Here is a 27,248-nt window from a genome sequence, read left to right as displayed (position 1 = left end):
TTTCAAATCTTCAATTATTTCGCTTATTATTAATATTGACTTCTATTTGTGTTTAATGAACTTCGAATCTCTATTAATCTTTCTTTCTACACGTGTTTAGAGAATTTACTAGATTTATTCACATGAAGTTCTATTTTCATGCAGGATACATAAATCAGGAAGGCTGTTTCTAGTCTTCGGAAGCATGGATCAAAGGAGATCCGTCGCCTCGCTCGGACTCTCATTGAGTACGAAACTTATAGCTCTACTAGTAGACTTAGCTTCTGTATGGATTTATTGGATGTTTCTGTTCTAAATAAGTAGACTTTCTTGGATTACTTCTATATTTGTTTGTGGATTAGTAGGCCTAGTTATTCAATTTCTATTTACGAATAGTAAGCATATAGGTATTGATCAACTCATTGGACTATGCGTCTCTATTCTTCTAAATGGGTATAGTTTCTAATCCTACCTTACCTCCGTTCTTTTCCTTGGCTTATTAGCTTTTTCTTGAAGAAATCTCTTGGGATATTCAAAAGGCCGAGTAGGATTGGAGAATTGTATTACTAAGGTATTTCAATCATGTTGGAGCCCATAAAAATGGTAAACTAGGCAAGGATGCCAAGGGCATTCCAAATAATCTCATGCCTTACATCCAAGAAGTAGTTGTTGGTAGATTGCCTGAGCTGAATGTATACACAGTCATGATTATCCAACAAAAGATGGTAGTGTGATATGTAAAGATTTGTTGCATTTTATTTATTTATTGAACAATTCTTTATTTTTTGGCATGAAAAAATACTGGTCAGCATATGAATGATCCAAGATTTCATGTTAAGTGAGACATCATGTATGTGAATTTCTTGAAATTTACATCCAAAACCAGTTTGACTTAGTCAACATTGTTGTCATGTGTTATCTGTTTGGATTTTGAATGGTGTGATGCCTATTGCATGAAATCTTAGTTGATCTTGTTTGTTTGTGCCTTGTGAAATTGTCAGAACTCTTGCCCATTGTGGTAACTCTAAAGAAAAGTCCTTATGGTTTAATTTATGCTATTGTTATTAGAAATCAAACATTATCACCAAATATCAATAACAATATATGAAATATATATTAATGATGTCAATTTAATATGACAATGAACAGATTCGAGACTACATCCATGTTATGAACTTTGCAAATGGTCACATAGAGCCGCTCTTCGGAAGCTATTTGCAAAAGACAATATAGGCGATTCCTTTCTCTCTTTCCCAATAGATTCATTCATGCATTCATACAAAGCCTCCGTGTATATGTACAATGACTGTATTGTAATTGAATTTTAAAGCTCATCTTAGGTTGTGTACGGCCTACAATTTGGGGACTATGCGTGGCACATATGTGCTTGAAATGGTTTTTGCATTTGAGAAGGCTTCTGGGAAAGTGTGTATTGTCTTGGTGTTCCAACTATAACTTTTGTTTATTTATAATGTAAGCATGGAATTCAAAATTTATAGAGTTGTCATGGTTTCCAAAGTTTGTTAAGGATATCTTTTTTATTTCAAATGCGTCAGTATTAAAAGAAGAAGAATATGCAATGTTTCAACTGGGGAAAAGCTAACCAAAGGTCAATCACACTATCTCTAAAAGAAAAAGAAAAATCAAAAGTAATCGACGACAATGTAAACTTACAAGAACAGCCACAAACTAACCCTTATGCATAGTTCTCGCTATCCCATCATTGGTTGGGAATTAGTTCAAATGTCAAATTACACAAAGGAATAAAAGATTTTATGGGAGATTTCAGTAGTAGCTTGTTTCCTTGCTTCATTCAGTACATCAGTAAAGAAAAAGAACTATAAGCAAATGGAAACCGAAACTTGTGTAGAAATAATTCATGGTATGTACATGATTTGTAATGAACTCAAAAATATGACTAACATTGCTAAGGAAAATATTTATTTTATTCCTCACTTGTATTTCTACCAAGGAATCATTTTCCTTTCCTCGTAGATCAAACAATCTTCACCAAATTGAATTCCATCAATACACAAATTTCCATCTTTTATTAAGCACAGTAGGTCAAATGATGTCCAACACGAGGAAACAAAATCATATTAGAGACTTTAACTTGTACTGATGCACCAAAGTACAACTTACTAATAATATTCTCTATTTTATAACATTCCCCTTTTGCGTTAAGATTCATTAATATGGTTATTTTTCCTTGATTTTTTTGGTAGATTGTTTTTCCTTGTATTGCTAATCCAACTAAACCTCCTCATGTCAGCCCCATCCTTCTCTATACATTTTTTTTTTTTTTTAAACTTTTGAAGCACAATTGATCTTATGATTTTGTTTTTATAGTCTGATCCAGATGATAGTCTAAAAGTACAGCTAATAAGTTTGATGATTCAATTCCTAGCTCTCCATCCACAATGAAACTAAGCAAGGGATTTTTTGAGAATTTCCATATATTTTGTGTAATACTTGTCTAAAACATAACTGTAAAAGTATTCTCATATTTTCATCCTTAATTATGCATATGGTTTAAAGTTTGGAATGTGTAAGTATTCATGGTGATTTACATTTTCTAATTGAGTTGCCTCAATTTCATAATTGAATATTCTAAAAGTTTTAAAAATCATAGGAACAAAACAAGGAATATAATAAGTTGTTAGCTCTCTTTTGTATATATACAAGTTTTACCTTAACAAGATTATACCATTTATATTATTTTATACTTACAACTAAATTATAAAGAAAAATTAGATTACAATCCTAATTTGAGATAAATCAATTTTCTAGACTTCTGCCTTTGTTTCTTGTTCTCAATTTAAAAATGAATTCAATAAACATTGGCTAGATGTGGTTCCCTTGTTCTTGAAGAATTGGAGCTAGAATATTAATCATTCAAATGGATTATATAAATACTTTGCATCCAAATTTTATTGGTGGAAGCAAAGATGCGGAGGTTGCAATGCAGCGATTGAGATCTTCAAAGACATCTACAACTATTTCATTGAAGCTAAAGGTGTAACTGTAATTATAACTGCTAAAATGGTAGTGTAGTACTTATAAAATAATGGTTTAACATAGTTACATTTGAATAACATTATATTTCAGAATAGGATTTTGTAACCCTCAGTAATTGAAAGCATTTTTTGTATGACTCAGAATGGTGTGGATGTTGAAAAGTTAACCACATCTAAAAGGGGACAAAAATCTCGAACAATTCTTGCCAAGTCTGTTGCAAATGGAGTTATGTATGATAAGGTATATTTGTTCATCCTATTATTGACATCTTCTCCAATTCTGTATTTTTTTTTAATATTTGAGTTTTGTTTTTTATTCTTTGTTGGGTGGCTATGAAACAACTTCTCACTTAATGACCATGGCAGTACTATTTTTTGGTCAGTCACCAACTGCACTAGAACAGTTAAAGGTAACTTCTTGTTTTTCTTCTCTTTTATGCTTTTTTTAAGGTTCTATCTCAAAATTGAAATCAAACATAATTTTCTCTTATTATTTTCCACAGTTAGAACATCATAATATAAGAAAAATCAAGCAAAAAAGATGAGTATTTGAACTGGGAAGACTATAAGAATATGGAATTTACTCAAAATGTAAGAATCTCTCTCTCCTTCTCTCTGTAATTTTTTTTTTTATAAACTTTCTTTTCTTTTTCAATGATGGATATGATTTGTTTTTGTAATATATTAAATGTAACTTATTAATGAAACTCTCAAGTGTGGGAACATTGTCAAGTTTGTGCATCGATAAGCTATCAAAGATGTCAGTTTTAAAGGTTTCTATATAAATTAAATAAATTAGATACTTTACACATAATAATCTTGCATGCATTAGTTATTTAAGTATATGAAAAATCTACTTTGTTCACATTTCAAATTCTGTAATTCCATGTGGTCGGAAGGTCCTACCAGTATTTAGTGCAGTACATCTAGACCCATCTCTTCATGCAAGTGCACTTTTGTTCCATCCTTGAAAATGGGAGGTAATATTTATTTTTATTTTATAAATTTTTTAATGAAAGTCAGATTGTTATTTTAAGTAAAACTGTATAAGAAAAACATCTTTGGATGGTGTTGGTGTGGATGAATCTTTACTTTCTATGGTCCTGTGCATCTGCTGAACTATAATTGCTTGCATAAACGGGGATTTGGACCCCAACATGTGAAAGTCCCACCAAGGAAATCTCATGAGTCAACAACCATTAATATTTTGGGTCTAATGAGTTGGGTGTGATTTCAAATCTTAGGTTGCTTCATTTCATCATCTTGAACTATAATTTTTTTTTGCAGGCAGTCGACACAGCTACTTTAAGGATATGATGAAGCTAGGATAAGGATGAAAAGGGACAAGTTCTTGGACAAGGCAGTGGACGTAGAAGAACTATGTGGAGAAGGGGAACCATGGATGTAGACGAATTATGCGGGATGATTTCAATCACAGCAACAAGGCAATTTCTTTTTCCAATCAGTTTTAGAACAGTAGGTTTGTCGAATCTGTGCTAGATGTCTATTGGGAACTCCCTCCAGTGGCCGGCCCTTCCCTTACTCATCAGACAAGCTATGATCCAACCTGTACACCCAACCTGATTGTCGAAGATGATAAGTTTTGTTTGTTTCAAAGGCTTGGTTTGTCTACGCTTGAGACTTTTGTATTCAACAGATACAGGTAGATGGTGTATCTTCAAATATCTGAATTTAACTCTTAAAACTATCTAGAATAGATGAAAATACTGTTTGTGAATTAGTTGGTACTGCAATGATAAATTTTGTGTTTGATTTATAATTGGATTTAATGTAAATTGAGTTTCTTGGGTGGTCAAGATTTGGTTTCTATGAATGATCTTTGTTTTATGATTTTTTATTACTATTTCAATTGTTGTGATTGGTAAATTAGATGACCGTCTTATTGTTTCTTAAACCTCCATATTTGACGGTCATAGACTAGAGAATTTTTTTGTTTTTTTTGAAGTTCATTTTCCAATAATTTGACAGCTAAGGGCCGTCAAAAAAAAATTCTACAAGAAAATATTTGACGGACCGAGACCGTCAAATATAGGCTTTTTTCACATAGTGAATGGTCATTTGTTTCTTGATGGTTACAGCACAAAGAACAACGTGATACCCATTGAAATCCCTCTTTATACAAAAAGGAATTATAGATGATTAGTATATCTATATTAGGTTAGTTTCTAATATCTTGGTTGATGTAATCCCTAAAAATACCCTAGTAGAGTTCATGTAAAAATCATCAAATAAATTCTCAATAAATCATATTTCTTGAAGAAAACTAATTTTATTGAGGATTCTTTGATGAATATTACATGAAACCCTAATAGGATTTTTATAGAGATTACATTAATTTTATTGAGGATTCTTTATAGCATTTTTTTCACTATAGCTTCTCGTAGCGCTTTTCCCATAGTCAAGAGAGCTCTATAGTGAAAAATCAATAAAAACACCTCATCCCTTTAGGATTCATAATTTAGATTAGATTAAAAAATATATAGATCAAAACCCTTGAATATGGACGACCATTAAACTCCCCAATTAAATAAATTGATTTTATTGTCTTTTCAACATGGCACATTCTTGACCATCTAAAAATGCTACAAGAAACTATTGGGAAAACGTGCTATAGTGATGCGTTCGCCTGCTAATCATGTCATAAAGCAACCCATCATTAATGATTAACAATTTGGAATCTAACGTTTAGAAGACTTTTACCTTTGGGCTTAAGTTTGTTTAATGTTTTTCAAATTAGACATATTCGCTTCCTTGATATCATGTATGGATCACTATTTTACCCCTAAGAAAAGTTTTAGTAATTAAAATGATTATCTTAACTCATTTTAAAAAAAATTAAATCTTACTATTTTAGGCATCAATGGAGTCTGGATCATATGCACCTAGGGATTGATTAAATCTCTCTTTCATAAAATTTCCTCGGATTGTGGCTTACGTGGCATGTGTTGAGGTGTGGGGGGCGGGTTTCAATCCTCCATCCTAGGCGCATAGGATAAGGACTCTCACATAAATATGTATGGTGCATCCCTCCCTTTCATGACTTCTACATGCCCTCCATCTTCCATCTGTAATGCTGTACAACCTACTTATTCTATTCCCTGTGAAATTTTAAATAGGGTTGTCAATGTGGCATGGTCGGGCCCTAACCCAGCATAAAGAGTCGGGTTCTATCCGAACTAGCTTTATACTATTTTCGGCCTAAATCGACTAAGCCCTAGCCCGGTCTTAATGGGCTCGAGCATGGGTCCAATAAAATGACTAAAATTCAATATTTTTAATGAAAAAAATATATTTTTCAAATAATTAAATATATTATAAGTATTTATAAAAGATTAAGGTCGGGTTAGACATTATAAGGCCCTATCCTAAACCGGATTTAACAGACTAAAAATTATTAAAGCAGGCCCTACCATTGCAGGCTCTATATAAAGTTTCTAACCGGGCAGGTCGGGTCGAGCTAGCGGGCTGACATCCTCTATTGACACCGCTACTTTTAAGAAGATTATTTTTTTCTCTACAAAAGGAAAGGATTAAATTATAAGATTCGTTATAAGTGATTATGTGTAGTACAATAAAAACAAAAAAGGAAATTTATTGATCCACAGTTTCCGTTCAATGTATATAGACAATATTACAGGAAGGGTTAGAAATTGAAAAAGATTGTAATATTTATGCAAAATCGTTTTCAATTAATGTACCATATCTTTGTTATCCCAAAATTTATGACAAAATTTTATATTTAAAACCTGAAGCCTTTGTGTCACTAACAGATATATCCATCTTTTGTTTTATTGTTCTTTATTCCCCTTCCCATTCCGGCCTTATGCTGTGTTTGTTGTTCATATCAATCCAAGTCCCGATTGTTGTTCATGACATTTCTTTATACTTTAAGGAAGCAGCAGGTCCAGACCAGACCAGACCCCGGTAAGCTGAAGATAAATTTTGCGGGACAGCATAAAGGTAGTCCAGGGATGGAGCTAATACTTCTCTAAGAGCCTTGCTGGAAGTTGAAGGTCTAGTGCAGGAAATTGCATCATCGGTAGAGATCCAAAGGAGCTTGGAATTCTATTAGAACTAGAGGTATGGAGGATCCGATCTGGGCAGCCATTTGGAAAGCTAAAATTCCTACTAAAAAGATGATCTTTAGTTGGGAAGGTTTTTCATAATTCCTGTCAGGTGGATCTAACTCGAAAGAAGTGGGGCCAACGTTGGAGCGGGCACTTATGTTGTATTTTCTATTCTTACTTTGTATCCCATGGAATGTCGAGAAATAATTAGGTAAACCGATTTGCAACTTATTTTTGAATGATAAGGATGGTTATCTTAAAATAATCCACCTTGTAAATGTGAACTGTCATTTCTTCCCTAAACGGTGGAGATTTGGAGTTTGCATAAATTTTTTACCAAAGTATTAAGGAAAAATATGAGTTTATGTGAAAAGTTAGGAAGGTGCACCATATATTATCTATGTTGAGAGGTATTATTGGCACGGCAACATTTTCTTATTACACCCCCAATATCTTAAATAGTTTATTACACCTTCATTAAATATTAAAACACACTATTAATACATTACAAAAGTTTTGTTCGAGTTATTATCTCAACATTTACAAAGTGTCATAACACATTGAAACAACTTCAGCAGCTGTCTACCATTAAGATTAGCTCATATAAAATCCTAAATCTAACAAACATAAACCTTAAAAAAAAATTAGACAGTTCGCTAGTAGGTATTTTTAATTTAAAGTGATGAATTTGCTGGTATTAAAGTAACGAATTAGTTGGTAAATTTAAATTCAAAATATCCTTAATTTTAAAGTGACGAATTCTCTAATATTAAAGTGACAAATTCGTTGATAAATTTTAAGACAAAATATCCTTATTTTTTAATGGTGAATCTGTAGGTAATTTATTAACGAGTTCGTCTCTTTGAATTAAAAATATCTACCATCAAATTCGCTAAAAAATGATTCATGCATGTTTTTGGAATTAATATGAATAGTGTACTGGACTCGGAATTTCATCATATTTTGCAGACGATATGGTATTTCACCATTTATTTTTAATTTTAATTTCGGTGAAATAAGTAAAACTTAGATTGCCCATAGCACCTCTCCTAATTAAGGAGGGAAAGACGGCTCTCCAAAAACATGTAATATGGGAATGATTGTGTCATTCTTAGTTGTACCCCAATCTATCTTAAAACATTGAATCGAGTATAGAATGCAAATTTATATGGTTTCTTCAGAAGCAGCTTATTCAAGAAATTAACCAAGAAGATGAGTAATGTTCCTCAAGATCTAGTAAGAATCATAGAGGAAGATTTAATTTTTATGTAGACTCGTTAGCAGTGTTTTTCAGGGTAGGGTCCCTTTAACCCTAGCTTATAAATCAAAAAAAAAAAAAAACCAAGAAGATGTCAAATATGTTTGGACGGCATGCAACTTCATGAATAATTCTGGACTTCTTCCTTCCTCAACTACATATCCACTAGCTTTAAATCTCTTTCTATATTAGAGATGATGATGACTAGTGATCTCAAAACGGTGACTTTTGTTAAGCTTGTTTTTGCTTTTCAAAATTTGAATAACTTGCCTTATTTTAAGTGGGGTTTTATATCCCAATGCTTGAACAGGTTTCATCACATAATTTACCCCATTGTACAAGCCTAGTAGATCGTGCGCTGGCTAGAATACCTGGCTGCACTCTTGTGTTTTATTCTTGTACCCATTAATGTTTGAACTTGAGTATGAGTTTGAATTTGAATTGAGGTGTCTCAATGCATTAGTTATTGAACTCGTTGTTTTGAGGTAGATGAGTCAGAAAACATCGTTTTCAACATTACTTCGATTCATACTTGTGGATTTTGCTTTAAATTTCATATCTTGTATAAGTGGAGTTCTTATTTACAACTTGTAAAATTGCATTTTGAATTAACTTAGTATTTTTCTTTTCCTCATTTTAATTGTTCTTCTTCTTTTTCTTGGTTATGAGTCTTTGGCTAGTGTGTTTCTACACTATTTGAAAAACGGAGTTTCGAAATTTGAATTCTATCTTTCTCCACAATTCCAACCCCTTATCCATACAAGAACTATCCTTATCATCTCAACCTTCCTTTACTAGCCCAAAAATCCTAACAAATCCTTCAAAATATCTCCCATAATCATACCATTACCATGATCTCTCTATGATTCCCACTTCTTGGCTTAGCACAACCTAGTTGATTTTCTAATAGTTTTCTTATTTACAGGAAGAAAATGCTAATAAATTGTAATGCTCATTTTAGAGTCCTAAGATGAATTTTCATTGTTCTTATTTAACTTAGGAGGTTTGGTATCCTCGAATTGGCTTCTCTATTTCTATAATTTATTTTTCTCTTATTTGTGATCTAGGATCGTAACAATTCTTCATCTAAATCCTCCTCCATCATCACCAAAGCTTGAAATGGATTTTGGTCCAACTGGATAAGGACGACTAAAAAACACAGGTGAGAAATGCTCGAAATTTATGATTATAACTAGAAATCACGAGTCATGCTAATTTTTGGTCCTTAGCAAGAACACCAAAATGATGGGCTCCACATGACAATATTCGATTGGCCAACTTGAAACATACTTGCTTCTACGATGGATTTTGTGGCTTCTTCTTCCTACCTTAGGGAGCAAATATTTGTATATAATAACACAGTTTTATATAATAAAAAAACATGGGGCTAATGTTTGTCCTCTAGAATCTAGATTGAATGAGTCATACTTCCTATAGATATAGTGTAATAAGATAACTTAAAATATTAAATGAATCTAAAGGAATGAATAAGGTCGGCTAGAAAGGCTAATTGCATTAACTTGGAGAGGGGTCGGATTCATGAAACAAAGACCTAGTCAATGTATTTGGACGGCCACCTCATAAAATAACTATTAATTTCTTCTATACTTTCATATCAACCTACCTCTATATATAGAGTACACAAATCTAGCTTATTTCATAACTCCAGCTATTTTGCCTTCTTTTGTTAAGTTTATTTTGCTCTTTTTCTACGACAGATTAGAAAAAAGGTTTCAAATATGGCAAACCACATTCTTTTGTTGGGAGTACTGCTAGCTTTCACTTGCTCTTTTGTCATTGCCTTTGAGCCTAGTCCCTTGCAGGACTTCTGCATCGCAGACCCAAGCAGCTCTGGTATGCTATCTTTGTGAAGTTGCACTGAGAGAGATATTTTTGGTTGGTTTTTACTTTTTTACTTAATCGTGTTGTTTATAAGTAATACTGTTTTATTTCTCAATTATCATATGGTTCTTTGCAGCACTAGTGAATGGTAAGCTCTGTAAGGATCCAAAGCTCGCTCAAGCCAATGATTTTTTCTTTACTGGGCTCCACATACAAGGCAACACATCGAACCCTCAAGGATCTAGGGTTACCCCAGTAAATGTAGCTCAGATACTTGGACTCAACACTCTTGGAATCTCCATGGCACGCATAGACTACGCGCCATTGGGTGTTAACCCTCCACACACGCACCCTCGTGCAAGTGAGATCCTGACGGTCCTCGAAGGCACGCTCTCGGTTGGCTTCGTGACCTCCAATCCTGAAAACCGGCTCATCACCAAAGTCCTTCAAAAGGGAGATGTATTTGTTTTCCCAGTCGGTCTCATTCACTTCCAACGCAATGTTGGATATGGAAATGCCGTTGCAATTGCCGCCTTGAGCAGCCAGAACCCTGGTGTCATCACTATAGCTAATGCCGTGTTTGGATCAAAAGAGCCCATCCCAACTGAAGTTCTCACAAAGGCCTTTCAAGTTGATAAGAGCATAGTTGATGGCCTCCAGGCACAATTCTAGCCAAATAACATATGACGGAGATATTATAGCAAGTGATTATGTGCCACTGAGTCTTCCGTAGATAATCTATGGAACTGGTTTCTAGTTTGTCTTTCATTCCGTCGTTTCGCTTACAATCAATTAAAATTTTCACAAATCCTACTCATTAAGTATTTAATACTGTGTTAGTTATTATATCTCAAAGACTTTGCATCAGTGTTCCCTTTGAAGGATCGGTGCCCTTGATTAATACCAAAGGCTAAAGCCTTGCACAATTACAAGTATAATAGCAGAAAGCTTGCGAGGAGTGGTCTCCAACAACAAACAAACAAAAAACACTTAAAAATTACCCCGTACTTGGCCATCTTTATAGCCATACTTTCTCCCTTTGGTCATGTGGGGAAACCCAACGATATCGAAAAAAGAAAAATAAAACCAAATCCCCCACCAAATGCTGAAAAGTGTTCTTATGACATAACTTTAATTCAAAATAAGAAAAAAAAAATAACGTGGGGATAGAATTTAAGAAGGCTGAATTACCATTTCGGAAGCTGAATTTGACGAATTTGCGAGCATTGATTAAAATTTAGAGCTCAACTTGACCTACTGTGGATCTGTCCAAAACGAATCATGGAGAATCACTCCATTCCAAAAATGGTCTTTTCTCAAAAACAATAGCTCTACTCACAAGCCTAAAATCAAATTATCTTCTTCTCAAAATGAACCAGCGAAGTCTTATATATAGAGTTTCAATTCTATTCAACCCCCAACCATTTATATGTAGGACGAATGCTGAAGTAACATTGAGATTGACATTGTTGCAGACATTGCTAACTTGGATGTGATATATATAGATAGAACCATAGATGCTTTTCATCAAGATACAAGTGAGAAGCGTCTAAGGTTTTGTGCACACCATTGTCCCCAATGATGTTTACTCCAGCACGACTCTTATATTTTTCTAACCTCCAACTATTTTATTCGACACAAACTAATTTTAACAACTAATTAAGAAAAGTCTAAACAATATAAAAATGGTCCAGCTAGCTTGATTCTTAGAAAATTCACATTTTTTTATTCGATAGCACCTCCGAAGGTTTGGGAAATACCCCCCTTTATGGCTCTTTTTTCAATTCCTGGTTCAAGAACCTAGTACATTTCTTTGACATGAACTCATAATGCAATCTCCAATCCTTTACTCTTGCATTAATGCAAAGATCAAACTCAAAAGATACTAGACATTAATTGCTACCTGCTCATGCATGTTAATCGACTCAGTCCAAACACTCCATCGTCAAATTCAAACAAAGTTTCACTGGATTTTTGATTCTCCAAACACCCTATTGTCGGACTCGAATTAGACTTCACAGGATTCTAGTTGCATCAAGACATTTTAAATATATATATATATATAAAATAAAATAAAAAAACTAATCTCTGCAAGAATAGATTCTCTATGGCCCGTTTTTCCTATAGTCGAGAGAGCACTAGATTGAAAAATAAATACATAAAAACACCTCATCCATCTAGGCTTCATGGTCTAAGATTAGATTACAAAAAATCTAGATCAAAAGCCTTGAAAATTGACGTCCATTAAAGTCTCAAATTAAATAGAGTGATTTTACTGTCTTTTTGATATAGTACTTTCTTAACCTTCTAAAAAAGTTACAAGGAACTATTGGGAAAAAGTATTATAGAGATGCTTTCGTCTGTTCATCATGTCATAAAGCACCCCATGATTAATGATTAATAATTTGGAATCTAACGATTATAAGACTTTTACCTTGGGGCTTAATTTTGTTTAATGGTGTTCAAGTTAGACATGTTCGCATGTCTGGATCACTATTTTATCCCAAGAAATGTTTTGTAGCAATTAAAATGATCATCTTTATACATTTAAACAAAATTAAATCTTTCTATTTGAGGCATCGATGGAGTCAGGAAATATCTCCTTCTTAAAATTTCCTTGGATTGGGGCTTACATGGCTGTTTCAATCCTCCACCCTGGGCGCATATAGGATCCGGACTCTTAATATAAATATATGGTGCATGCCTCTCTTTCATGATTTGTGCATGCCCTCCACCTTCCCCATCTAGACTAGCCTTATATTATTATCGGGCCTAAATCGATTAACCCCTAGCCCGGTCTTAATGGGACAAGCTTGACTTGAGCTACACTCAGCCCAATAAAATCACTAAAATTCAATATTTTTAATGAAAAAAATGCATTTTTCAATTAATTAAATATTTTTAAAAGATTAACTAGCGGTTCAGGTAGGAATGGTTACTATAAGACCCTATGCCAAACCGGATTTAACAGACTGAAAATTATTACAGCAGGCCCTTCCTTTGCGGGCTCTATACAAAGGTCCTAGCCTTCATTTTTTCGGGCGGGACTGATTGGGCTAGTTGGCGACAGCCTCAATTGACTCCCCTACTTTTAAGTAGATTTTTTTTGCTCCAAGAAAGTAAAGGATTAAATTATAAGATTCATTATAAGTGATTCTGTGTTTTTAATTTTGTGTCACATGACTAGTAACGTAGTAATATAAAAACAAAAAAGAAAATTTATTGATGCACACTTTTGATTCAACTATATAGATAGAGTTGTGATAATCTAACTACCCCATGTGGCATACTCAATCAATTGACATGACAAGTTCGGGAACCATAGATCTATGCTCCTCGATTGAGTTTGCCATGTGAGGTAGTTAGATTATCACGGTTCATGTAGATAATAGAACAAAATGGTTACAAATTGAGAACGAATATAAAACTTAAGGCAAAATCGTTTTAAAATAATGTACCATATCTTTGTTATCTCAAAATTTATGACTAAATTTTATATCTAAGCCCTGGAGCCTTTGTGTCACTAAGGGATCATTCATCTTTTGTTTTCTTATTCTTTATTCCCATTTCAGACTTATGTTGTGCTTGTGAGGTGTGCAACTTGGTTCGGTTTGGTTTGGCTTGAGATCAAATTGGAACCAAACCGATATAGGTCAGTTCCATTGGAATCAAACCAACCCAAACCGAAATAAATTCTGTTCGGTTCAATTCTACAAATTGCTAATATTCTATAAATTTTAAGTACATTTTTTAATGAAAAAATAAATGTAATAAACAAAAAAATTCATACAGTAAATCACTAATTTATCCATAAAAAAGTTATTAGTTTATCCATAAAATATTATTAATCTATGTCCCAACTCTTAAAATAATTCATAATAAGTAGTATATACATATATATTTATTTATTGTATAAGGGTTCGGTTCTCGGTTTGGTTTGGTTCTATACAAACTTGATTCAAGAACCAAATCAAATTGATCAGTTCTCTATTTTCGAAACCCAGAACTGAATCACAACTTGTTCTAAACCGAACCAAACCACCTCAAAGTTATCTGTTTGGTTCGGTTCTTGTTTTGAACTAGACCAAGCTGCACCCCTAGTGTTTGTTGTTCATATCAATGCAAATCCTGATTGGTGTTCATCCATTTCTTTACACTTTATCGAAGCTAAAGAACCAAAGGTTCAATTTCTTGGTCCAAACCAGACCCGGGTTGGCTGAAGTTAAATTTTGCTGGGGAATGAATATAAGTGTGATCCAGGGCCAAAGAACAAGGGATCAGAGGATTTCCTTGGATGATGGAGAACATTATGTTCAAATGTAGAAGAATCCTTAATAAAATCAGAAGGGATGTGCGTTGCGTTTATGGAGAAGGAAACTTTGTAGCAGGAGGCTTGTAAAACTATGCTATCATGGCCTAATTCGTCGACTTTTTTTTTTATTCTGATGAAAGTCTCCCCTTAATTGTAAGAAAGATTTATTTGGGAGAACGGTTGGGTTTGCCTTGTATTAGATCTATATATGTAATGGGATTTTCCCTTTCTTTTATTAATACAATTTTCTTTGTTTGCTTAGCATTAAAAAAAATCCTAGAGTTATGGAGTTCTAGACTACGCATGATGATCGATTATGTTGTATTTTCTATCCTTACTTTTCATCCCATGGAATGTCAAGAAACAATTAGGTAAAATGATTTGCCATTTATTTTTGAATGATAAAAAGTCCATGCTAGTAAATTCGACCTGTCATTTCTTCCCAAAATGGTGGAGAATTGCAGTTAGCATAAATTTTTGAACTAAGTCATTTAGGAAACATAAGGGTTTACTTGAAAGAATCATGATAACCTGACTACCCCACGTGGCACACTCAATCAACTCTCCTGACGTGACAAGTTCAAGATCTATGGATCTATATGCCTCGGAATACAAAACTGCACTTCCCCATAAAAATTTGTATCACGAGGGAACTGTGTATCTTGAGACATACAAATCTACGGTTCCAAACTTGTCACATCAAGATAGTTGACACTACGTCATATTGCGCAAAAAACGACTGTCCCTACAGTCGGAATAGGGGTCGTTTTAAAAGGAGTGGTTTTTAAATTGCGACTGTCTTCGACAGTCGGAAAAAACGACGGTCTTTGACAGTCGGTAAAAACGACAGTAATAGTCGGAAAAAAAACGACAGTCTTTGACAATCGGTAAAAACGACTGCCATAAACAGTCGTTTTTTCTTGATTTTGTAATATAAAAAAATATTTTTTTTCCTAAATTTATAAATGAAAAAAATGGGTCATTTTTAATTATTTTTCTGAAATACAAAACCACTGCCATCAATAACAAATAAATTGAGAAGCAACTTTAATAGACATCGAGTAATTTTTCACTTTTCTTTAGAGAGTGGAGTATATTGCTTCTACACAGCAGGAAAAGATCCGAGAGCTTACTCTTTAGTTCTTAACAAATTACACAATTAGAACCCATAATTGGTTGTGTAACCCATTAAGGGACTCCACCAACCAGTTAAACAGGGAGCAAAGAACATCATTACCATTGATGGAGAGAAGGAAAAAAAAAAATCAGGTGACATGATTACATTAATGATAGCCGTTTCACGAACCATGGGCATGCATGCATATCAACTTCTCGAACCCATCGCTCGATAGTCTCTTCAAATTCAACAAAGCATTCAGAAAGGTACCCTGACCATATTCAGCTATCTTTTCCTGCAATTGATTGATCATCTAATAAGTTTGGAATGTATGTATTATGTAGTCTTAGGGGTCCAAGATAGGACAGTACATACCTTAGCAGAGTATTTATTGTTGAAGGCTATTACATCCGATAACGATCTCACTGGAGAGGCAACCAGCTCTCTTAGATAAACATTAAAAGATAGCTTGAATTCAGCCTGCATTGCAATATCTTCATCACTCCCACTAAGAGTGTTGTTGATGTTGGAGATTTCCAAGTTGTCTACCAAAATTGCACCTACTTTTCTTTTCATAGAGTACGAGGACATCAGTATAGGCATGGAGTTCGTTGTAGGAGTTGAAGACCTTTTTCGGGTGCACCAGCCCAAGGCCATGGATGGCAAGACTGTCCATAACAATATGGCTGGTTGCCCTTTACACCCGGTGATTGGACCGGGTATGCCAATGTACTGTCATAGTGTTCCACACTAGTAGCTGCGGGATTTACCCCACCCCAGTAACCAGCCATGGCATGCCAAGCAAACACAAACCTATGCAGTGCCATGAAAAACGTGTAAATGGAAAATAAGAATTAAACACACACCAACAGTTAACAAATGCCAATCTTTCAATAGAATCTAAATGCAAATGACACTATCATATATGCACTATTAAATCTTATAATCCTCCTTTGTTTAGTGGTACAGCATCACAATTGCTATGGGATTGAGCTACAAGTTTTGTGGATCTTTGTTTTTTAACCCAGTTTAATAGTGGGATCTGGTTGGGTCTTGGTATATAATTTCTCTCATTAATCTACCAGATTCAAGAATATAATAGATGGTCCTAAAGAAATCTAGAGGTGAACATCACTGAATTCAGCCCAAAATTTTGAAAGACCTATTGTGCAGTTAAGGTCAAAATTCTGTACCTAAGGACCATTAAGAAAGGAAGCTTTGCTCAATTGTAGAAGGTTTTAATGAAAAAGAACGGAAGAGTATGTTGGATTTGGAGGGAATCGCTGATACTTACTTGACGTTGTGATGTTGCTTGGCTTCATCCACGACGTGCTTAAGACCTCGTTCCTGATCATTGTTCTTGTCATTCTTTTGGGAACTTTTCATTTTCTTTTATTCCTACAAGTCTGCTGGCAAATCTGTATAAGACCAACAAAAGAATAAACCACATAATTTAGGATCAAATTAAACAGAAAGAAAAGAAAAAGAAATTGAATGCCGCCACAGTTCAATCTAAAGCATTAATTTATTGCTAGCATTTCTCTGCCATTCGTAAGAGAAAGATCATACTGTGCTCCTTCTTGAACAACACAGTCCTTGGAATCTTTGACTTCATTACCAATTGGTTGCCACCCATCATCAATGATCAAGAAACGTGAAGTAGCTCCCTCCAATAAACTATCCAACAATCCAATCAAAAACTTCTAACTAACCTTTTTCTTCTCTCGGTGGAGAAAAGTTTGCATGTGTTTTTCTACAGCCCTGTTTAACCAGCAAGTTTTCGTGAAATATGACATTCCTTTGACTGCGTGCCATGTCCGCTGCTTACCAAAGACTGCGTGCATTCATCACGTCTCATATATTATGTATGATTTTGGTCATTGAACTAATTACGTAATTAGTCATTGAACTAATTTCAATGAAGATGGTGTTGAGGAAATCAATGAACTACACCACACAACATCAAAACCAACTCAATTCATAACTGAACTTGAATGGACATCGCCATAAGCTTAGGTGAGGTTGAAAAACACGTACCCATCCAGCTCCAGTGTGAGCGGGACCATGAAAAGCAGTGGCATTGTATTCACATACCAACAAGTCCAAACAAAACACATTGGTTTTGGTGGTCCAATTGAATTAACTTCAACCCCCTCAAGCATGCATTTGCATCATATACAACAAATGAAACAACAAACCAAGCATTTTACTCAACTAATTAGATAAAACATCCAGTAACAGTTGGCAAACCTCGTTGGGGAAGAAGAATGAACAAAAGATAAAAGTAAAATAAACAGAAATAACTAAACAAGAATGAAATGAAAGAAACTCCAAGCAAATGATTGAGTTTGAACTTCCTGGGATCTAAGTTTGATAAATTAGATATGTATACTGTTAATAGACCAAAGATGAGTTCAAACTTTTCTGTTTGTAACATGTCAAAGGTCAAGAACAAAACTACAAAGGTAAAGAAAAAAAAATGTACCTGGGATAGAAGATGCAACAACAAATAATGAGCTGCAACACCATCATTACCAAGAACAATAGTTAGATGCCCTAGCAGAGCTTGGAACTACATTTCTTGTGAAGTAATGGTGAACTTTGTTGCTTCAATCTTTTGTCTATAAACCCGAGTTGGGATTCACGAATACGAAGTCGACAAGAAAAAACTTTGAAAAATAAAAAAGAAAAAAGAAAAAAATTGGGGAAATGGGATTAGAATAAGAATTATATAATTGTAATGTTTGCAATTTATATAATTAAATCCCATATTAATATTCAATTAAAAGTTATGAAATCCCATATTGATATTCAAAGAGAAATTAATTGGGCTCTCAGGCAGTCAGGCTTCTTATATAATTCATTCAAGAACAAAATATTAGTTTTTCTGCAGGATTTTCAACTTAGCCCTTACAAGAGGTAGGCTGCAAATTGAACAGTCTGGATAGAATCATATAGGTGATCATGCATACAGTATTGCACATAACAGTACTTCACCCAAAAGGTTCACCTATGAATAAATCCAAACCATTAAATCTTGGGGCAGCATCTTGGATGGACAACAGTCCATCGGCTGTATAATCCAAAGTTTCATTATTATGTAATGTATTGGTCAACACAAGCAAAATATTTAGCTTGCAAAAGTAAATATTATGTGGAGCACCGATTATTCATTTTCTTAATCCATTTTTGTAGCTGACATATGAAATCACAGACCTTTCTGGGATGCAAATGGGACAATGTATCTTCACAAAGGTCGTTGGAGCAATCATCAGGAATACCTTGATGGAACTTTAGATTCTAACCCAAATAAAAGGTCCGAGAGATATGTTAGTTACATAAGCAAAAGATCTTTTGTTCTGTTTATATATTTATATAACCTTAGATGAACACAACCAATAGCTAACAACATACGAACATAACTTAAACAATAAAAAACCAGAAAACTGTAATAACAAAACAGTAGACATATCTATCACTACTACTTTTCAAATGGAGCTTGTGAGGGAATTTGGACTATTCAATTGATGAAATCATCTACACTGTCTACATTTCAATTGATGATGTGGTGATGATCACAATGATGATGATGGTCGTGACATGATATGAGAAGAAGAATGGGAATCTTTTTACCTGCATTATGTAGTCCTTCTTCAACATACTGTAAAGGATCCCCATCATGGATGCATAATCTGAAAAATTAGGTTTCTGAATACAGCCAGATTCCATATGTTCCTGAGAAGAACAAGAAATTTTTTTGGGAATAGTTTAAAATGGTAGTACCTCATAGGAAGTGATGTATAGGGCCAAACATGTTACGTTTAGGTTGATATCTTTTCGGTTTCGGTGTTGACAGGAATGGAGTGGCCTTCCATTCTAGAAACAATCGTCCAACCTTTACCAACTGCAGCACTTACAGCGAAACCCATGGCCACATCCTTATAGAACAAAAACGTTCTACAAACGAAGTTTGCGAAAACTCACAAAACATATGAACACTTTAAATAAAGATTTTGTAGTATTAAACATCAGAACATCTGTAAGAATCAAAGTTCCAGTTTTCAGCTAAAAAAAAAAACATTTTTCTTTATTTTCAGAATCCTTCTCCAACGATAGAATCCAGATTCAGATTAGTTCTTGTTAGAGAGAAGATTATCGAAGAAGAGAAAAATGAAGCTTCAAATATCAAATCAGCAAAGCTAACACCGAATAAAGACGAATCAATACACACAATGAGCAATAAAATCAACAAAGCTTCAATAAGAGTCCGATCAATTTGCGAAAAATTACAAAACAAATTTAAAACATAACCTAGTTTATGTTCTACTACACTACGTAGATACCAAAAAAATTCAGAAATTTTGATGAACACGAACTTATGAAGAAATTCAACAAAAAAAAAATTTCAGATTCATCCGAAAATTATATAAATTTCAGATTCACCGAAAAAATTTCAGATTCTTAAACAATGAAATACAATGGATCTCTCAATAGAAGAAGAAATCTATGAAGTGCCATGATTACCTGCTGCTTTTGTAATTAATCTCAAGGCAGAGGTTATAGCCCCTGATGCAGCCAAACCAGCCAAGAAAGACTGCAGGTTCACAAAAAGAAAAAAGATTTATAATTTTGTCAAGTAAGCAACATGGATCATAGTTTGGCACAAACGGTTACCTTGAAACTATGATTTCAATCCAAGATGGTGCCATTGTACAGCCACACACTATAAAAATATGCAAATAGATTGTCAAAAGTTGTAGCAAAAAAAAAATTTCAGATTAGGAACACATACCGAGAACAAGCTAACATAGTAATCTTCAATCGTTAACACACTGTTCCGAGCAAAGAGGCATCCATTTCCTAGAAGCCAACATACTAACATTGTGATATACTTTCCCTGGTAATTGCGACAAAGATTTGTTGCAAGTGAAAAAGTGGATAAGAAATAAATCATGTTACTCCATTCAATTCTGTTTGAAGTATGTTTTCTATTAATTCAAGTGTGCTTGTATCCATTTCCACTAATTAATATAGTAACTAAATATGAATTAAAAAGCAAGTGAAAAAGTGGGACTCATCCATCAACTTGTCAAAAAAATATTTTAGTAGAAACAGTGTCAATTTAAAATAATATATGCATATGAGAGTAGGTACATATATGCTTAAGCTTCATGTAATAATAAATGTAGACAAGAAAGTTAAATAACAGCTATAAAATGTTAGTGCACAACCTCACCCCTAATATAAGTGCCACCTTGTTGTCATGGTGTGTAAAACCTCCTTTACACATAAACCTTGGAGAGAAAAATTCACCAATAATGTCCTCATGAAAACCACCAGTGATTACAGCTGCGCTTAGAAAATGAAACAATGCATTATTATCACACTAGCTTCATAAACTGGTGAACTTTTACCATCACTGCGTTTCTGTTTTTATTTTATTTTTAGTGGTAAGCTGGGCTTGGACCCACGACCTCAAAGTCTATAACTATTGCAATACGAGACGATGAATATAAACACCATAACAAACACGCCTATATCAGGGAATTAATAGGAGGATTGCAACTGCGGCATCAACTAATACAAATGGCTCCGAGCATATCCAAATTATGTGATATTCTTTTGTTGCTCATTAGTTCCTCTATTCGTTTCTGTATAGATTCATGTCATCTATTGGTTCAAGTGTATTCACATAGGCTCTCACCTTGTCAATCCATGTTTTCTTGGTTTTCCTCTTTTTCAGACCTTCCACTTGCACATCATTCCCATTAATTGAATCTGTAATCTGTCTTTGTTGCACATGATCGAACCATCTCATTTCACTTGGATTAGTTCATCACCTATTAGGGCTACTGCTTACATTTTCCCGAATGCTTTCATTGCTAGTTGTCTTTCCTACTATTTCAATCATCAATTTTCTCATCCTCTCATCTCTACTAGCAAAAGGAGTTTATGAATGGAAAACCCAATATTTGATATGGAAAAAATGGAATTCACGTTGCCGACCCCAATATTTGAGGTAAGGTATATGATGATGATTATGATGCTCTCTTTTCCTTTAATTTTGAATTTCTAACATAACTTATACAGTCCACGAGACTGCACTAAATTGACCACCTTGAATGAGACAGAATGACACACTAGAGGAAAAACAGTACACGTTGATACTTGGTAAGCTGATACAGCAAGATATCTTGAACAAGACAGCTAAATGACACACTGGAGGAATAGCGATACACTTTGATATGCAAAGAAACACTATACATCACTCTAAACTATTTGTAATGCTTAGTGAAACTGAAATACAACATACTTGTACGTTTCATATAATAAACGAAGGCAACATGGTCCAGATCCTAAGCTGGTACGGTTGAAACAAGCAACTGCAACAGTTAGCACGTTTCATATAATAAACGAAGGCAACATGGTCCATAATGCACCGGAAATAAACTGGATAACCTTTTTCAGGAATTTATTTATTTATGGAAATCATAGCTAACACCATCAGCAGTTGAAAACTCAGATAGGAGACAGTATCTCCTGCTAAATGTTGAAGATGTACCCACATTTCCACATATCCAAATCAGTAAATTGGAAGAACTCCAGAACCATGAAAAGACATTTAAAATTCACTGATTCAAAACCTATATCAGCATAAACAGAACAAGGTTCCAAGGCGTATGTCTGAATACTTAAGGAACTAGGACATCAAAACACTATATATCACAAGTTGTTCAGCAAAATGAAAAGAAATTAGGCACTTACGTTCCCTCGTCAATGTTGAGCTTCTTGTAAAAGTTAACCACAAACATGCCAACAAGTTGCCCATTGGTTGATCCTATCATTATTCCAGGCACAAATTGACCAGTTGGAACTGCCGTTCCAAATGTCACCACTGCCAAAGTGTAAAACATAACCTGGAAACATAAAAAATTAAAAGAGAGATCAATTGTGCAAGAAAGAAGTAATACAAAGGTTAAATCATCCAACAATGGACATGAAGATCCATATCCCAACTATTTGGGGTTGGCTATTGATTAGAATTCTAGATTGAAATTTCATGGTAGCAAAATCCTAAAAAACCTAACTGTTGTTGCAGAAGCTCAACTTAGTCAATCCCGTCTCGATATTCAAAACCTAGAAAAAGAAATATATGGTTTATGGATCAATTGCTACACTGTAAAATTGAATCAACACTATAGAACTAGGGTTTTGATTTAAATTGAACCAAAAAATAAAACCAAAACTATACTATCGAACCTGATTAAAGTTTCGATATAAGATCGAAAACTTAGAACCAAAGTTGCTGAAGATTATATAGAGAGAGACTGAGAGTTCAATCTGAAGAAATAGAAAATAAAAAAACCAAAATCATTGAGTGAGATCGAGAGCTCAATCCCTAGAACAGTTCAAGAGCGGGAAAAAACAAACAAACCTGATGAAGAGCGCTATGGATCCAACTTGAATAGATCGAGTCGAGAGAGAACACGAGTTTGTTTATGTAAAGAGAGATGAATACAGAGGAATCCGATAATCAAACCTGATCGGAAAGAGAAAGAGAGAGAGAGAGAGAGAGCTTAAGGAGAAATGAATACAGACGAATCCGAGAATCAAACCTGATCGAAGAGAGAGAGAGAGAGCAATTCGTTTTTCTCTGTTAGATGGGGACGAAAGGGATTTTTTTTTTTAGAGAATGGCTATTGGCACCCCAACTTTTACTTATAACGGTAGAAACGACGTTTACACGACTGCTAAAAACTGTCGCGAAGAACGACAGCCTTTAACAGTCGTTTTTAGCGCAATTGTGACGTCGCGAATAATGCAATATGACGTAGTGTGATTGAGTGTGTCACACGGGGTAGTCAAATTAGCACGACTCTATTTGAAAAGTTAGGATGGTGCACCATATATTTATGTTGAGAGTTGCTATTGGCACCTCAACATTTACTTATTACATCCCCAATTTCATAAATAATTTATCACACCCTACTTAAATATTAAAACACACAATCCAAATATTACAAAAGTTTGGTTCAACTTATTATTTCAACATTACAAAGCGTTATAACACATTGAAACAACTTTAGCAGTCGTTTACAATTAGGATTAGGCTTATATAAAATCTTAAATCTAATAAATAGAAATCTTTATATATAAAAAAAAGACAAAATAAAGTGTGTTTCTATTGGCACCCCAACTTTTACCTATTCTCAACATTACAAAGTATTATAATACATTGAAACAACTTCAACAGTTATTTACAATTAGGAGTAGCCCATATAAAATCCTAAATCTAACAAATAGAAATCTAAAACAAAACAAAAAATTTGAAAGTGTGTTTCTATTGGCACCTCAATTTTCACTTATTCTCAACGATGACTTATTTTTTTAAGGGTGAATCTCCATTTCGTACCCTGAATATGACAAAATTTCGGATTCGATACAATGTTCATTTTAATTCCCAAAACATATTTTTACAGTGAATTCGTCACTTTTATAATCTACGAATTCGTGAATTCTATCACTTTTATAGTCTATGAATTCATTGATAAAATACCAGCAATTTTGCCTTATCAGTGATTTCACTGGTAATTTGTTGATAATAAACATGATGAATTTACTGGAAAAACATGTTTTGGGATTTAAAATGAACAATGTACCAAAACCGGAATTTGGACATAAGTTTTTGGAAAAGTCCTTCTTTTTCAGATTTGAATTGGGGTGAAATAAGTAAAACTTGGATTGCCTATAGCACCTCTCTTAATTAAAGAGGGAAAGCCGGCTCTCCAAAAACATGTATCATGTGGGGATGATTGTGTCATTCTTAGTTGTATCCCAATCTATCTTTAAATATTGAATCGAGTAGAGAATGCAAATTTATAAGGTTTCTTCAGTAGTAGCTTATTCAAGAAACCAAGAAGATGTCAAATATGTTTGGACGGCATGCAACTTCATGAATAGTTTTGGACTTCTTCCTTCCTCAACTACATATTCACTAGCTTTAAATGTCTCTCTTTCTATATATAGACTGCTCATACCATGCTTGTTTCATAACTTCAGCTCCTTTAGCACTTAATTTGTTTGGTATCCAATTTTTTTCCTTCTTCAGTAGAGGAACAAAGAGGGAGTTCTTAATATAATTAAGATGGCAAACTGCATTCTGTTATTGGGACTGCTAGCTTTCACTTGCTCTCTTGCCTTAGCCTTTGAGTCTAGTCCCTTGCAAGATTTCTGCGTCGCAGACTCTACCAGCTCAGGTATATGTTCTATTCTTGTATACTACCTTTTAAAATATAAGTAGAATTAATTACCAAAATGGGTGTTAAACCTCATGTTGTATTTATTTTATTTTATTTTTCTATTCAAGAAAATGGCATTTAAGAGAAAATAAGATACAAGTATAAAGTGGCATACTCCAATATTAAAATTTCCGAATTAAAGCAACACCATCACAATCTCCCTTTTAATCACCTTTTTAACTTTGATTGGTAAAGAAGCAATAGAGTTAACCACAAATTCTTTTTTACAATGAGAAGCCAAGTTGGCCAAGGGAGTAGGATCAAAGCATATATACATTTTTTTTTTCTTATAATTTATATCAGTTTTCATCAAGAACGTACTTACCTACAAAAACAAATGATTTTAGGCTTATATATAGTTTTGTAAAACACCCTTTATATAATTTTAGGCTTAAGTATAATTTCTTGGGTTTCCATTGATATGTTGTTATTGTAGTGTTTTGTTTCTCATTAATATTTTGATTATTGGCAGCACTACTGAATGGTAAGGTCTGCAAGGATCCAAAGCTCGCTCAAGCCAACGATTTCCTCTTTACCGGGCTTCATTTAAGGGGTAACACCTCGAACACTCAAGGATCGAAGGTCACACCTGTTACGGTGGCTCAGTTACCCGGACTCAACACTCTTGGCATTTCCATGGCACGCATCGATTATGCACCCTGGGGTCTCAACCCTCCACACTTGCACCCTCGGGCCTCTGAGATCCTTACAGTCCTTGAAGGCACCCTCCATGTTGGCTTTGTCACCTCCAATCCCGATAACCGACTCATTACCAAGGTCCTTCAGAAGGGAGATGTATTTGTCTTCCCAGTAGGCCTTGTTCACTTCCAACGCAATGTTGGACTTGGAAATGCTCTTGCAATTGCCGCGTTGAGTAGCCAAAACCCTGGTGTCATCACTATAGGTAATGCAGTGTTTGGATCGAACCAGCCCATTGCCACTGAAGTTCTTACCAAGGCCTTCCAAGTTGATAAGAACGTAGTCGATCGTCTTCAGGCACAGTTCTAGCCAAGTGACAGATGAAATATAGAGAGATTGCTTTTAAGTGTTTGTGTGACAGTGTGCTTTCATTAAAGATTCATTCTATCAGATTTAATTCTTGTTTTTCATTCCATTGTATTAGTATTGTATTTTAATTGAAGAATTTGTAATAGCGACTGTGTTTCATAAAAAGAGTTTTTATGACATTATTTTAGTATTTCATCTGTACATGTTTAAAATTTGGAGGCAACAAAGATATGATACTTTAAATTCAAAAGTTTGCCGCATGTTAACGTTATAGAGAACTACCATCTATGGGGTATGTCATCAGTTCAAAAATACAGGTGCATTTCAAATATTCATGGTCGATCCAGAACCGATCTAATAAGATATCAGATTGGATCGAAATGGATCTTCTAATTCATAAGTGTCCATCCAAACCAATAAAATTAGATAAACCCATCCTTACAAAAGATGGAATTCTCGACTCATTCTTATAGTCTCTATTATATTATTGGTCTGCAACTTTACCAATTTGATCGTCAAAGCCTTTTAGGTCGGCACTACACCAATGTCACAGAATAAGCTATTTCGCCCGAGAAGATGATAGAAAAACCACAATTTTCCATAAAAGAATATTGGAGATCTTCTATCTTCTCAAAAACAAATACATTTATTGAAACACCAAATCTTGTGGAGTGAGCAATATCCCAAGCCACACATGGAATTGATTATCAAAATTAATCCCTTTTAATGATAAATCAATCAATTCTAACAATCAAACCCCAAGAATCTATTGCAAAGCAAATGCAAGTAACAATGAAGAAAAAAAAAAGAAAAAAACATAATCACAACACAAGAAATATGTGGTTCACTTATAATGGGATTACATCCATGGACAAGTAGAATCATAATCAAGGAAGAAATTACAACAATGTTAATCTATACTTACCTCCAACACTCTAGAGTTACAAACCAAATTTCTACACCCAACTCTAGTAAGAATCCAAAATAAAAAAATCCCCATCTCACTCCAGTGTTACAAACCCAAGACAACAATGTGAAGATTATCCTCAAGAATCTAGAGATTTTAGGTTTTAAAAGAAAAGAAAAATACATACATAGAAACTCAATGTTTTCTCATACTTTCTATCAAAGAAAAATAAATTTCTTTTAAAGAAACCCCTTTTCATGGACAACATCTAAGAACCTTCTTTTATTTCTTATACGTTATTAAAAAGACACTACCCAAATACCCCACATAAGTGAAAAGTCCATCAACCTATTAAAACAAAAAGACAACGATTTTATATCACCAAACCCAACAAGCAATTCACAAAATACCCGCATTATGT

At 34.1% G+C, this 27,248-nt stretch overlaps 3 protein-coding genes across 27 annotated transcripts; 2 read left to right on the top strand and 1 right to left on the bottom strand.

Annotated features, from left to right (window-relative positions):
* Positions 1 to 3,697: 3,697 nt before the first annotated feature.
* Positions 3,698 to 10,856, top strand: LOC147395668 (putative germin-like protein 2-1). Of its 2 annotated transcripts, XM_086450701.1 has the most exons (4): positions 3,698 to 3,723; positions 6,560 to 6,570; positions 10,110 to 10,196; positions 10,321 to 10,856. In XM_086450701.1, exons 1-4 carry the CDS (start codon positions 3,698 to 3,700, stop codon positions 10,854 to 10,856), a joined length of 660 nt encoding a protein of 219 aa, XP_086306827.1. The 2 variants fall into 2 exon arrangements, with proteins under 2 accessions (XP_086306827.1, XP_086306828.1); XM_086450702.1 differs by lacking the exons at positions 3,698 to 3,723; positions 6,560 to 6,570 and having other exon boundaries at positions 10,082 to 10,196.
* A 4,759-nt stretch (positions 10,857 to 15,615) lies between these two features.
* LOC147395667 (putative amidase At4g34880) lies at positions 15,616 to 23,436 on the bottom strand. 24 transcript variants are annotated; one of them, XM_086451050.1, is made up of 13 exons: positions 23,049 to 23,436; positions 22,874 to 22,954; positions 22,702 to 22,750; positions 22,379 to 22,530; positions 20,406 to 20,473; positions 20,288 to 20,336; positions 20,138 to 20,207; positions 19,247 to 19,348; positions 18,830 to 18,913; positions 18,099 to 18,130; positions 16,908 to 17,031; positions 15,989 to 16,426; positions 15,616 to 15,908 (listed from the first exon to the last, which is right to left on the bottom strand). In XM_086451050.1, exons 8-11 carry the CDS (start codon positions 19,340 to 19,342, stop codon positions 16,977 to 16,979), a joined length of 267 nt encoding a protein of 88 aa, XP_086307176.1. In that variant the 5' UTR covers positions 19,343 to 19,348; positions 20,138 to 20,207; positions 20,288 to 20,336; positions 20,406 to 20,473; positions 22,379 to 22,530; positions 22,702 to 22,750; positions 22,874 to 22,954; positions 23,049 to 23,436; the 3' UTR covers positions 15,616 to 15,908; positions 15,989 to 16,426; positions 16,908 to 16,976. The 24 variants fall into 24 exon arrangements, with proteins under 24 accessions (XP_086307176.1, XP_086307183.1, XP_086307174.1 ...); XM_086451057.1 differs by having other exon boundaries at positions 18,830 to 18,904; XM_086451048.1 differs by having other exon boundaries at positions 19,247 to 20,207.
* Positions 23,437 to 24,758: 1,322 nt separating this feature from the next.
* LOC147395666 (putative germin-like protein 2-1) lies at positions 24,759 to 25,920 on the top strand. The gene is made up of 2 exons (XM_086450898.1): positions 24,759 to 24,870; positions 25,385 to 25,920. The coding sequence occupies exons 1-2, from the start codon at positions 24,759 to 24,761 to the stop codon at positions 25,918 to 25,920; spliced, it is 648 nt and encodes a 215-aa protein (XP_086307024.1).
* Positions 25,921 to 27,248: the final 1,328 nt, after the last annotated feature.

The sequence above is a fragment of the Akebia trifoliata genome, chromosome 8 (genome assembly GCF_017979445.1).
Source record: "Akebia trifoliata isolate Shusen 1 chromosome 8, ASM1797944v1, whole genome shotgun sequence".
NCBI classification, from domain to species: Eukaryota; Viridiplantae; Streptophyta; class Magnoliopsida; order Ranunculales; family Lardizabalaceae; genus Akebia; species Akebia trifoliata.
Note: the sequence above shows the minus strand (reverse complement) of the source record. Positions and strands in the feature narration are given on the sequence as shown.